Source organism: Simochromis diagramma, unplaced genomic scaffold (genome assembly GCF_900408965.1).
Source record: "Simochromis diagramma unplaced genomic scaffold, fSimDia1.1 OVJJ01000517.1, whole genome shotgun sequence".
Lineage (NCBI taxonomy): Eukaryota > Metazoa > Chordata > Actinopteri > Cichliformes > Cichlidae > Simochromis > Simochromis diagramma.
The window spans coordinates 1,379,923-1,393,809 of NW_024387173.1; the positions used below are offsets into that span (position 1 = coordinate 1,379,923).

General features: G+C 40.2%; 1 protein-coding gene across 1 annotated transcript; it reads right to left on the reverse strand.

Annotated features, from left to right (window-relative positions):
- Positions 1-1,725: 1,725 nt before the first annotated feature.
- hoxb9a (homeobox B9a) lies at positions 1,726-13,782 on the reverse strand. Its single transcript, XM_040049274.1, has 2 exons — positions 12,954-13,782; positions 1,726-5,216 (listed from the first exon to the last, which is right to left on the reverse strand). The coding sequence occupies exons 1-2, from the start codon at positions 13,567-13,569 to the stop codon at positions 4,981-4,983; spliced, it is 852 nt and encodes a 283-aa protein (XP_039905208.1). The 5' UTR covers positions 13,570-13,782; the 3' UTR covers positions 1,726-4,980.
- Between the last annotated feature and the right edge of the window lie 105 nt (positions 13,783-13,887).

Here is a 13,887-nt window from a genome sequence, read left to right on the forward strand (position 1 = left end):
ACACATTGGTGCAATTATTCAGAAATAGAAGAAATATAAGAATGCTTAGTCGCCCTGGATCTGGAGCTCCAAAGGTGATGGATCAGCATAAAACTAAACAGGATGAGCTTGTTAATGATCTAAGGCAGTTGGGACCACAGTCACTAAGCACGGTATTGGCAATACATTGTGTCAGTATGGATTGACGTTTTGCAGCACCTCTAATATCGTAGACTGAAATGTTGGAGGATCTGTGAAGATGTACAGGCCTGGGAGAAAGTACAGACAAAACCAAAATCGAGCTTTTGGCATCAACTCAACATGTTAAGTTTGCAGGAAGAGAAATACTGAATATGACCCAAAGTACAGCATCTCTACAATCAGGCATGAAGGTGAAAACAATTTTCTGTTAAGCGTACAGGAAGACTTCAGCACATTGAGGGTCAAATTCATTTGTTTGTGAGCAAACTTGCAAATTGAGCAAAAATGCTTTTTTCCATTTTACATTGCTGCTCTTTTTATTGGTACTGCTGGATTGAAAACATAAAATACTTTTTTGTATTACTAGCTGCTAACAGGCTTGTTTTGGAGCTAGCTGATATACAGTCTCACCCTCTTCTTCAAAGTCACTGTCAGACTATGATTTGACAGTGCTGCTGTACAATAATTGAATTAATTAGAGCAATTAAATTCTGTTTTAATTATATAGTGCCAAATCACAATAACAGTTTCCACAAGTTGCTTTGTACTGTAAGGTAAAGACCCTACAATAACACAGAAAATAAAAGAGAGAGAAAACCCTAACAATCAGATTATACCACACTGCAAGGACCTTTGCTTCCTATGCTCCACTCCCCCTGAGTCTCTTACTTTCCTATCTAGTGCCTCATACAAAAAAGACCAAATAACTTGTGTTTTGAAAACTCTTACTCTTTATCATCTTCCAGATCCTCTCTCTCCTGAAAATACTGAGGGTTTTCTGAGCAGAGAGTATTTTCTTTATTATTAGGGAGACACACATGCAAAGTTATTTATTTGTTGTGTTCCATCACAGAGTTACACATATCCAGACGACAGAGGGTAAAATCAAAATGTGGGAAAGGGACGACACGCTGATGTAAGTGCTTAATATGTAACAATGTTGGAGCCTTGTGTGGGAAAAGAACGAGAAGAAAGACAAAACATACAAGTACACACAATTACGCAAACACACATAGAAACTAATAGAATTTAATTTTCTTGGTCAGGGAGAATGATAGCTTTCTACTCATCCATAGATCCCGCCGGCCTTGCTCATTGGGATGGCAAGTATAGCAACATGTATGTTTTTTTTCCAGTAGCCTACTTCACATTGGCATTTCCTGATAATATGTGACACAGATGATATTAAGCCTGGTGACATCTGGGTATGTTTCTAGTTATGTATCGCTTTCATGTTCCAAGGTAGGCATGGGGGATAGCCTGGTGACCCTTTACTGGATGCAGGCCCTTGCCAGGATTCAACATCCGACCTATTGTTTCTTTGTTTTTTCTTCTTTTTTTTCTTTTTTTTTTGAAAAGAAAAATGGTAGGGTTTGAGGGTAGGCCAGATCTCTGCTGGGGAAATAGGACCACAATATTCAGCATGATTTCACGAGACTAAGCCCCAAATAATAATATTTATAAAGTCTTGCCCAAACCCACCTGTAAACACACTTCCCAACAGCTGGATATCAATTTTTAAATATATAATTTACTTTTTTTTTAAAATAACTCATTGCTACACTGATACCAAATTACACAAAGAGAAATGAAATTCATATTAGTACTCCCAAACCTAAGTATTCTAGGCACTCTAGAGCTTTATTTTACTATTTTGTAACTTTCTGCATTAACAGCATAACCGTGGCAACTTTTAACTATTTCTACAGTTTCAGCTATGATAATTGTATCTGTGATAAATAAGAAAGGAAATAGAGACGCTGCACGCATAATCAGACTTTGTGTCTGTAGGAGTCATTTGGTGCAGCAGAGACAAACACAGGAACCACAGCGGCTTCACAAGCCCCTAATGGACGGATGAGATGCTTCTATCTAATGAATGCACTCATCATCTGTGTTTGTGTGTTTGGGGGTGGGGGTGGGGGGCTATGGGTTTATTACAGGCTTTTGGTGTTGCAGCCAAACAGACGCCCCTCTTCTTTCAGTTGCAGTGTAGAACTGAAGAGACACATATTTTAAACACATGCTGTTTCATCTGCTTTTATCCCTCAGTCTCTTTGTCTTTTGTCTTTTCCGTCACAAACTACTAACTCTGAACCTGCTCACATTTAAATACATAAGCCTATATACCAACATGGTAATCAAACTAAACATGTTCTTAATATAAAGTATCTTCTTTAATATTAGTCCTACCATCTCAAGTTTGCAATTGCATAAAGAAACAAGAGACAACAAACCAAGCAAAAAAAGGACCAGGGCTTTAAAGAGTCTTTAAGGAGTCAGAGTGTGTGCATACATTTTCTGGAAAAAAAAACTCCTGTGTGTCTGTGTGTGTGTTTGTATGAGTGTGTGCGTGACCTCTTTCATCCTTACTCCACTTCTGTGATGACGTGGCTTTATTTTTGTCTTAAAGAAACATGTCTTCATATAAAGTTAAGCCATGTGGTCTCATAGGTGACGGGCTATGAAGAGGATTTTGTGTGCACTGAGCTTCAGCACCTTGTATTACACACACGTGGTGTTCAGGTCCACTGGAGTGTGGAGGTGCTATGTCCTTTCATCATTTTCTCCTCCGGTTTGTGTTTGTTTGCGTGTATCCTTTCATGTTTGCTACACCTCTGTGTTCACGTGGCTTGATTTTGTATTGAAAACGCATGGCTTAATATAGAGTTAAGCCATGTAGTTCTATAAGAACGACTTCTAGAACTGCGACATCCAGAAATGGTTGTTCCTTTGTCAGGAGAGTAAATAGTGAAAGTCAGAGTAAGGGCAGATAATTATAATACTATTGAATCTCTGCCCCAATACATCACCAGAATGTTATCGTTCACCAAATCAAAATAAAAAATACAAAATCAATGACACAAGAGGTTCACCGGACTGACATCAGAACATGTTTTAGACAGTTGGTACAACAACATGGAAAATAGAATCTACAGAACATGGCAGACAAAACGAACAGTCATCTATATTACAGTAAAATGTAATTTCCCGAAAGGACAACTCACTCAACTTATTCCAATAAGACAAGGTTACTCACTTTATATACAATAAATAAGAAATATTTCATATCAAGAAACTTCTCTTTAGTTTTTTTTTCCTGTTAGCATCCCCTCTGACAGATTTAACACACAAAACGATGTACGACGAAATGAAGTCTTTGAGGCATGCGCAAACCATGTAAACATTTGTGTAAATAGAGGATTTGTTGATGCTTCGGAGAAACAGCAGATTTCTCTTCTTGCTAAAAAAAAAAAAAACAGCTGGCCATATAAACCCATTATAATTTTTGTAAAAAGGAGTAGATGTATTGTATATGTATTTTGGTTCACACACGAACTCCCCCCCCCCCCCCCCCTCTCTCTCTCTCTCTCTCTCTCACACACACACACACACACACACAAGCGCTCGCGCGTGTTGTTTATTTCCCATCCATAAAACTGCTACGGGACGCCATTTAAGTATGCCGACACTACAAAAACGCAGTCCGGCTCTACAACACGGCCTACTTATGTTTTAACATCCAAATCAATAAAGTTCTGCATAAAATGAAGAAAACACTCGAAGATATAAAATCTGCATACTTACCTAAGACTTTTTTTTAACTTTCTATCTGTTGCTCTAGACTTAAACTTGTAATGGGACCTGCAGACATGTATTTATTTTCAGTATTATTTATTTATTTTTATTGCACCAAGTTTCTGGTAGTAAATAGAAACCAGTGTTGCGCACGCATTCAACACAATTCGTTTCATGAGAGAGAATGCCTTGCATAGCAGTTGATACACGACAATTTATAAAAATAGAAAGGACTTTTTTTAAGAATCCAACGATCAGAAGCGACTTGGAAAAAAGACTGACGATGGTAAGCAGACAAACGTTATATCCTTGTTTTCAGTCTGAAATGTGCACAGCTGAGCTGGAAGTTTAATTTGATGGAAAGGTTTGGTTTATTAAATAAATAATAACTGTCGTGAGTCCTCTTCTTAACTAACTCTAAACTCTTGTGACGTCAGGCTACTGATCAGCCGCCGCCGCAGCGCATGAGCCACCCTAAAAGCAAGCCGAACGCCGAGATCCCAGGGATAGACAGACCCGATGGTCAGACAACCGGAAAACAAACGGCTATTGGCTGCTTGTATCAGCTTCGACTATCAGGCGCTATGTAATCAAATCCTGCCAGAAAAAAGAGCGGGTGGGGTGGGGGAGTACAAATACAAACGAACAGCAACGCGCTTGTGTGCGAGCTGTGCGTGCTTTTAGTGCTTGTTAATGACCGGGTGAAATCCCATTTTCAGCACTTCAGCACACACCTCTGGTGTCAATAAACAATCAATCAACTTTCTGCACATTTTATCTTGAAGAATTTAATCCGATATCAAATTGCATTACTGTATAATAATTGTTAGCTTAATAAGAACTCGGTAGAAAGTAATGGCAACAAAATCTTTGAATTCATCAATCTATTAGTCTGATCCGAAGGTTTACACTGAGTCAGTCTGAGTGCTTTGAAAGATTGGCCGCCGAAACAAACTCAATTTTTTACTATCGCAATCGCCTAATAGGAAATAATCCAGAAGTTCCAGGAAATTTCCAACTCTGAAAATCAGACGTTCCTAATACTTCAGCTGCAGCGTCATATGCGCTTGTTTGGGATCATACTTAGAGATTGACATCACGTTTGGCTCACTCGGAATGTTAAAAGAAATTGAAGCAGTAGATGTGCATGTACATTTTTGCAGTTCTTGGGAATGTGAGATGTGTGTGTGCATGCATGCGTGTCTGAGCGTTTATGTCCTGCTAGTCCTTGGATTGGTCCTTATTTTGTTTCTTCATTTTCATCCTCCGGTTCTGGAACCAGATCTTCACCTGCCGCTCTGTCAGATTGAGTGCGCGCGCCACCTCATGTCGCCGATCGCGCGTGAGGTACATGTTGAACAGGAACTCCTTCTCCAACTCTAGCGTCTGGTATTTGGTGTACGGACAACGTTTCTTTCTGGAGGAACGTGCATGAAGCCAATTGGCCGATGGGTCATCTGCAGGAAGAAACGACAGAAAAAAATTCATCGATTAAAAATGGAAATTGATAATCCATGCAGTCACTCTAACACTATTTTGTGTTCACGACATCTTGAAGACAATACTAGACTCAGCAAATGACACTTTTATGCACGTTATTAATAACACATAATTTTGACAGAAGTAAAACCATGGCCCTTTTATATGGCATCACATCAAAGCCACGCGGCCTTCTTTCCATGAATACCCTCCAGTATGCAGATGAAAAATGACAGAGGATTAAAGGGTGAAAAAACAGAAAAAGAAGAGAAAAGAAAAGAAAAACTCGGACTACCAAGCTGATTTCCTTTTTTTTTTCTTGTTGGTTAATTTTTAAAAATTATTATTGAATTCATTTGTACCTCACATTGGCTTCACGCGCCATTCAAGGAGGCAACTATCGATAACAAGAAAACAAAACAAAAAAGCAAGGCAAAGTTGAATGCACTAGGAGTAAGCACTGTCTCTGTATTTGCAGCAAACACACAAACACACATTGGTGAAAGTGTTCTATCTTTTAGTTTTTTGTAAGGATTATGATTTCAATAGAGCGCTAAATCCATCGCTTGTGTAGCAATTGTTCCTAAATTTCCTAGCTGTGGGAAATCTATAATCCAGAAAAAAGGTTATCCTTTGCTATTCATTAAGCGTACTGAGATTTGGCTCTTTTGAGTGCAGTAGCAGAAATCTGAATGAAAACTAAATGTTTTTGTTTTCGATGAGAACATAATGAATTTCTCTCAGTTATTTCCCTCGCTGTCTTTGCATCGCCTCCTTGTTTGCCAGGCCACTGTGCCCCCACCACCCTTCTTCCCATCACCACAACCGCCGTTTATAGCTTTCAGGACAATGTAATTAGCCTTAAATTCTCGTTTAGCAGGCATGGGTTTGGCTCAAAGCTATGCCCCCCCCCCCCCCCATCTCCACTATGAGGCAGGTTGTAAAAGTTGTAAGGAGTCTCCCGGCATCTCAAGTTTCTAAAGGATAGTTACAGATCAAAACAAAGCCCCCTACTCAATTTTAAACCCGTTGATAGTGCTTTTGCTCATCTGAAAGAAAATTGCACATCCATAGCTCGTTCTGGTACATTTCCATTTTTATATGTTCTAAATAAAATCGTTCACCAAGCGCAAGCATTTCCTGTGGTTAGGTCAGAGTCTTCCTCCATTAAGTCAAACCAACAAACGGAAACGCCTAGCAGTTAGAATAACTAAACTTTAACAAAGAAAAAAATGCATCCAATGTTACCAAGTCAGGCCTTAAAACTCCAAACAAGACAAATAAAAACTCAGTTTTAAAAGCCATAAAATGCCATCAGCAATGATAAAAATGTGGGACGCACGGGGAAAACAAGAGCATGCTGCGATTATTTCCTTTAAAGCTGCTGTTCATTCGTTGCAGTGTTATTTGATTTTATATCATTTAAAGGAAATCAGAGAAACAAACCACAAATGAAGTCTAACCATCAGTATGACCTGGAAATAGTTACTCTTTCTGAATCTTTCTGATTCATCCTTGCACCCACCAGCAGGTCTCCAGCAGGTGCTATGTCCTTTCACCATTTTCTCCTCCGGTTTGTGTTTGTTTGCGTGTATGCGTCCTCCTTTCACGTTTGCTACGCCTCTGTGTTCACGTGGCTTGATTTTGTCTTGAAAACACATGGCTTAATATAAAGTTAAGCCATGTAGTTGTATAAGAATGACTTCTAGAACTGCGACCTCCAGAATAGGTTGTTCCTTTGTCAGGAGAGTAAATAGTGGAAGTCAGAGTAGGGCAGATAATTATAATTCTATTGAATCTCTGCCCCAATACATCATCAGAGTGTAATTCGTTATTGTTCACCATAAAAAAAAAAAGTTAAATCAATGACACAAAAGGTTTCCCGGACTAACATTAGAACGTGTTTTACAAAACGTAAAGAAACATGTAAAGAAACATGAGGTATAACGACTTGGTAATTAGAATCTACAGAACATGGCAGACAAAACGAACAGTCATCTATATTACAGTAAAATGCAATTTCGTGAAACGACAACTCACTCAACTTATTCTAATAAGACAAGGTTATTCACGTTATATACAATAAATAAGAAATATTTCATATCAATTAACTTCTATTTAGTCTTTTTTTTTAGTCATTTTTTCCTGTTATCATTGCCCTTCCCAATTTAACATTTGAGGTGGCTGCTCCTCCCTGAGACTGTTTCTCCTCCTAAGTGTGGAGTTTGTCCTCGACACCATCACTAAGTGCTTGTCATATAATCATCTAAGTAATCTTGTAGGGTCTTTAAAAGATAAAACACCTTGTAATTACTGACATTCTGATCTGGATCCCATTTTATATTTATGTAAAATAAATTGTTTTAATAATTAGATATCAAGCAACTCTTTGAGTTTGAAATCAGTAAATACAATAAGGATATTAACTCTCCTGCATTTCATGGTGACATTTGCAATTGGCTTGAAGTTGACCTCTATTGTAGTTTGCCACATCCATATTGACTTCCTGGTGAAGGCTCTTTGGGTCCGGTTGATCTTGTACAGTTCTAAGCATTCCAGGATTCATGTGTGAGCCATTCACTCATAGGCTTTCTTGTAGTCAGTCCAGGTGGTGCATGATTGGTCAGTCTCATGTTGCAGACAATGACTGCTCTAGCTACCAGTAGCTAGTGTTTTGCCCCTCTGATGTTTCTGCCAGTTCCTTTCTGAGGTCGAATAATTTATTGAGCCATATGCCTGTTCATCTTAGCTCCTATGATGCCTGACACTATGGTTCATCTGTGCTGCCAGAGGCTCATGGAATATAGTTAGCTTTTTTAGCCAGTACGTGTGAATGACACTAAGGACTGGTACTGTCCAACTCTTCATATTTGAAACTCTTTCTTGGATGTCTGCCATCGTGATGGCTACTGGAAACGGTTCAGGGAGCTTCCTGTGGTGAGCTCTTAGCTGCACTAGCCACTGAGCATTGTTGTTATTTGCTGTGTCCTTGTCCCATATGCTCTTCCAGTACTGCTCTGTCACCAGCCTTGGTGGGGCTGCTCTCAGTCTGGTATAAACAGGGCTGTGTAAAGTTTCTGAGAAAATTGTTTAGAAATAAAACATTCTCCCTTGCTGATCTGTTGGCTTATATTTTCTTCAATAACTGCTTCCATCAGATATAAAGTTCCTTGAGATGACTGGTGTTGTGAACTGACACTGTATATAACCAGTGGGTGGCATGATGGGCTATGGCCGTCATTTGTATGCAGTCTATAGTAATCTTGTAATGCTTGAAACTCTGGGTTTTGAAGATGATTGCATTATTTAGACTCTGTCTCTGCTTGGATTTGACAGAAGATATAATTTAGGTTTCTCTTGTGTTCTCCCTGCAAGTTGAATTATAGTTAGTGGCCATTGTCAGTAAATATGTCCTTAATACCTTCTGGAATTAATTTCCTTCAACAAAAGCAGCATGTAGAGGATTTATTTCAATGCAGAACAAAATATTGTCCAGTAAAGTGATGAGGCTGGTGGGAACTAGGGGGGTGAGAGCTTTTGTCACTGTAAAGTGTGTGCTTTGCATTCCCTGGGTGTATATTCACCTCTAGGACCATTCATTACCCTCAGAGCTGTGCCGTGAGGATGGCTGTCACCCAGGATGACAAACCGATTGAGGAGTGGGAGAGTTTGGAAAGGGCTGAGTTAGTGTAGACATCTTTTTTCTAATATATGGGAAGTCAGAGAGTATCTCGATAGAAAGAATAAGGCTGGGGTGGGGTATTTCTTGTAAAATGGTAACCCTTGCTTGTATGTTAACTTTAAGTTTTCTGTAGGTTACATCCACATAGTTGCAGAAGCTTGGTGTTCATGGACAGGCACATGAATGAAAAGATTTACGTTCCCCTAAAGCTGCCTGCTATAGCCCATGGCCCTGCAGCTGATGTTCAGTTGTTAGCATGTGGGTCTTTGCCTAGGTGTGTGTGTGTCTACTTTGATGAATGCATGGAAACAGCAACTGAAACAGTTAAGATAAATATCCCATCCAGTCTCTTTTTCTCTGTGTGTCTTCCTCCCTTTGCAATTTCACCCTAATAGTTCCAGAAATTGACCTCTCATATATCCCAAAGGCATGTTATTACATTTCCCAGAGTCATATTTTATCCCGCTCCCATACTTCCCCATCCCCATCCACCACCAACACTTATACCCCATCTCACCAACAGCAACACGCCAATTAATGGGGTTGTTTACTCTGTGTTATAAGTTAATAAAGTTCAAGGTAATAACTTTGTCAGCCTGCTTGGCAGCAAAAGCAGAAGCACAAAGACTGAAGTGTAATCTTGTAGTTTATTCTGGAAAGCAGCCCAGTGCCAGCAGCATAAAGAGAAATCTCTAGCTGTAGACTAGCGTTAACTGGATAGGATGTTTTCAAAGGTAGCATTCCAGTGATGTTATTCACATGGCGACCATTTTAAATACTCAGCCATAATCTGAAGATAGACTACATCATGCAGACACTCATTTTTATATATTCCACCCTGAAAACAAGTTAAAGAGGACAGGTACAGTTGATTAGACTGATTTCACAAGCAAAGCTAGTCTTAGAACCTGGCTATCACAGCATGTTCATTTTCAGATCTACAAGGTTGGATCGGGGAAACAGTCAAGTTTTTCATGTTGATAAAAAAAAATGTCCAGAATGTTTCTGTGGTTGACGATACATGAATGCCAAAAAGTAAAACTTTTTCAGAATTCTTCCAACACCAACCATCTGTTCAAAATTCCTTATTACTATCAAATAGGGGAGGAATTTTGCCATGCTGTAGCTGACACATTTAAGTATATAAAGTCAACATTTTCAGGGGAATCTGGTTACTGTGGAGGACTGCATTGTTAGGCATTTATATGTGACCACTTCTATCTGGTATAAGACCCAGTGTTATGTGAATAATAACAGAAAGTACATTTTAATGTTCTAATTTCATGAGTACACAATATGTAACATGCTTGTTTGTGAGTTTTAGAGGTGCTGAAAATTTTATTTTGCTACCTTTGGAAATTAATGGCTCCTTGCTTCCCTGTTTCCAAGCTAAGTTAAGCTAATAAACGTAATATGTATCCTATATACATAAACATGGTTTCAGTCTTCTCATTTTACCCTTTTCAAGGAAGCAAATAAGAATGTCCCTAAAATGCCTAAAGATGTAAAAGAAAGTTATTCCAAACCAAAGAGTTTTGAAAATGACAAATGCAAATCACCAAGTGTGTTTCCACCCAAACTGCTTTACCACTGCTTTACTAATTACTCCCAAAAAAAGTCGCGCGGGGAGGCTCAATCAACGCAGTGTTGTGACGCCACCATTTTGAAATGTCCACGTTATGAAAAAGAGAAAAGGCTTTCACATGCTGCTTAGTATGGCTCCCACTACCTGAAACATTAAGTCACTGCAATACGGACACAAAGAGAACACAAATCAACCAGAGGAAAAAAGTCTCTATGGCTGCTTTTTGAACCCTATAAGACAGCTCAGAGAGAAACTTTTTTTTCTATTACTCATTCAAACAGGGGAACAGAGGAACTCTTCAGGAGGAGCACCTTCACGAACACCACGGCGCTACGAACGGAAAGTCTAATAATTCAGACTGGAGCCTGCTAGCCTCCATCCTGTCTTTAGACTAGCTCACTGTTCTGATGGATAGCGTGCTCAATCGCAGTAATAAGCTGGCTGTGCATGTGTATGCATATGTGTGTGACTCTAGTGTAGTATTCGTGTATATATACACTAAACGTGAATGTGTGTATACATGAATGTGTGTTTCTTTGTGACCATTTTTTTTTCTTATTAAGGCCACAATGGAGACAGAGGTCTCCCGCTCTTTCTCGCACACTGATGTTCCGACTCCTCTGGTAGATTTGTCAGGAGGGAGTTGAGAAAGGGAAATAAACTCCGGCGTCAGTTAAAAAGAAATTATACATTCATTTGAATCTCTTTCTAGGGTACGGTTTTCTTCTGTCCCATCCAAAAAGTCAAGAAACTTTGAAGAGAACTGTGAAGAGACCCAGCATATGACAGGTCGAATGCTGTTGTTAAAAAAAGCAAACAATCAGAAAAAACACAAAGGAACAAAAGCACATAAAAGAAGAGGAGAGAAAAAAGACCGTCCTGCACTTGTCAAACTACCAACGGAGTTATAACAAGATGACTGATGACTGTGATTTGTGGAAGGTATTTTTACATATACGTTCATATAACCACCAGACTACAGACCACAATAAGGTCAGTAGAGCTGTGCCTGGGTTGAAGTATTACACAGCAGGAAAGGGTAATTTTAACAAAGTTACAATTCAATTAGCTGTTTGTTTGATGCTTTGAGATTAACCTGAATTGAAGGCTGCAGTCATTTATATATTATTGGGTGATTTCTTTTAAAAAGTAAATAAATAAATAAAACTCGCTAGTACATAAAGAACACACAAAATTAAATTAATTTAGGATATATATTCATTGTGTTTCACGTTGTAGCTACAACGTGAAACACAATGAATATATATCCTAAATTAATTTAATTTTGTGTGTTCTTTATGGCTTCGAGCTTTGCCAGCTGCCAAAGCTCGAAGCCATTGAGGAATTTACATGGGCCTAGGTGGGACGATTTATACACGCTGTGAGAAGGCAGAGTGCACGTCCTGACTGTCCAGCTCTGATGTGAGTCTAACAAAGTGCAGCCAGACCCCGCTGCAGGCTGACTTAGAGGCCTCTGCCCCACAGATGCTGGCGGCTCGGAGCTCTGCGGCTAGGTCACTGACCTTTCATGATTTTTTAAAAAGAAACCGGGTTCGACAATCTGGTTTGTAGTTTTTTGTCTTCTTCTACCCATTTATAAGCGTACAACTAACAAGAGAAACGGCAGACGCGCGGGGCGTGGGGGGGGCAGAAAATGGGTAATGCGTAAAGGCGAAGGATTGGAAGCAGAAGGGTCCAGAGACAATATCTTAATCTATCTCAAAGAAGATTTGGTCTTTTTGAAACAGGATAGTAATGCGTATGTCAATCTGAATGTAACACAAACAAACTACCTTCTGTGATTTCTGTCGGGTTGATAGATTTAAGGACGAAGAGGAAAAAAAGTGCCAAATAGGCTAGAAGTTTTCCAACTGTTAGTCTTAATAATCTTTCTTCCTAAGTTGACTTTGAAGCTTTTTGGACTCACCGCCCTCCCCGCGCGCGCTCCGAACATTTTAACTTGTATATAATACATACGCATCATTTGCGCAAAGCTGTGACAAGCTTTTGCCAGACGGTCAACACTATCGTAAGCACTATGAGTCACTTTGACGGTCTCTTTTAAGGCAATACCAGGGTCACCTTTAAAACAAGCAACATTATAATACAGAGTGTTGCTCGTAATATCTTTAGCTAATTTAACAGCTTTAATAAAATCGTATGCATCACTTGCTCGTCACTGACACATTTTTTTTAAAGAACTGTTAAAGTCTGAAAAAGTTGCGTTCCATAATTCATTTAAAAAATGTTACTACAGGCGCCAGCTGCAAATACAAGGGTGACATGAGCCAAAAAACACAGTAAAGTTAGAGAGCAGACGGTGGGGGCACTTCGGCCTCTCCAGTTCTTTGTTCTAGTTTTATGGCGGCATTAAAAGCATTTACAATCACCCTCCCTCCTCTTGTTCTCTCCCACTATCACGCGTTATTTCCTGCTTTAATAACTTACTTTGATCCAGGCCATCTTTGTCCTCATTCCCTTCACTAATGTCCTTGTTTTCTTCGAACTCTGTTCCCTGGATGGCGGCCGAATGGTGGCTAAGCTCGCGCGCTGCCGTGGACGCTGACTCCAAGATGTATGTTGTGGGCTCGTGCTGATGCTGTCCCATGATTTTGGATGCGATCTCCCCACCGAGATGGCCAAGCTGAGGCTCCAGCTTGACCTGACCCGTTTGGCCCTGTACCGGACCAGACTCAGAACTCCGCGGCGCACAGTCCAGCCATGAACGTATGTACCGTGTGTCCGCGGCGGGCACGTGCTGCGCGGGGATGTAGGGATGGTAGACAGCGGGGAGGCCACTGGCTCCGTGGTGTGGATTAAATGGGCTCCATGATGACGAGAAGACTGGAGGCTTGGGCTGGAAACTGCAGGACGGATAGGAATCGGGATGGGGATGCTCCGTGTGCGCAGCAGCGCCACCCGGCAGCCTCCCACTCGCGGACGCAGCGGAGCTCGAGCCGGAATATTGGGCGCTAGGAAAGCGAGTCTGGGATGAGAGTTCATCGCTCTCGTGACTTATGATGGAGTCCACGTAATAGTTGCTCAAAGTCCCAGAAATGGACATTCTCGGGCATTATCTGTGAAACGCCTCGAGTTCACTAAATAGAAAACAAGACAAGAGACATTACGAGATTTCCTTCCTTTGCCTCTCTTTCTTTTTCTTCTTCAATTCTGTGCTTTGCTAGGTTGCCCCCTCCCTTTCTTACTTCGTCTCTCTGCCTCTCTATCCCTCCCCTAGTCCCTTTCTTTCGAAACAAAGTGCTACAGCCCTACAGCCTAGCACTGTGCACGGGGGTTTGTCAAGTCTGTGAGAGAGGCGAAAAGTGATTGGCCGGTTTTTTTTCTTCTAACCTGAAAAAAAGCGTCAATGAAGCGTAAATCA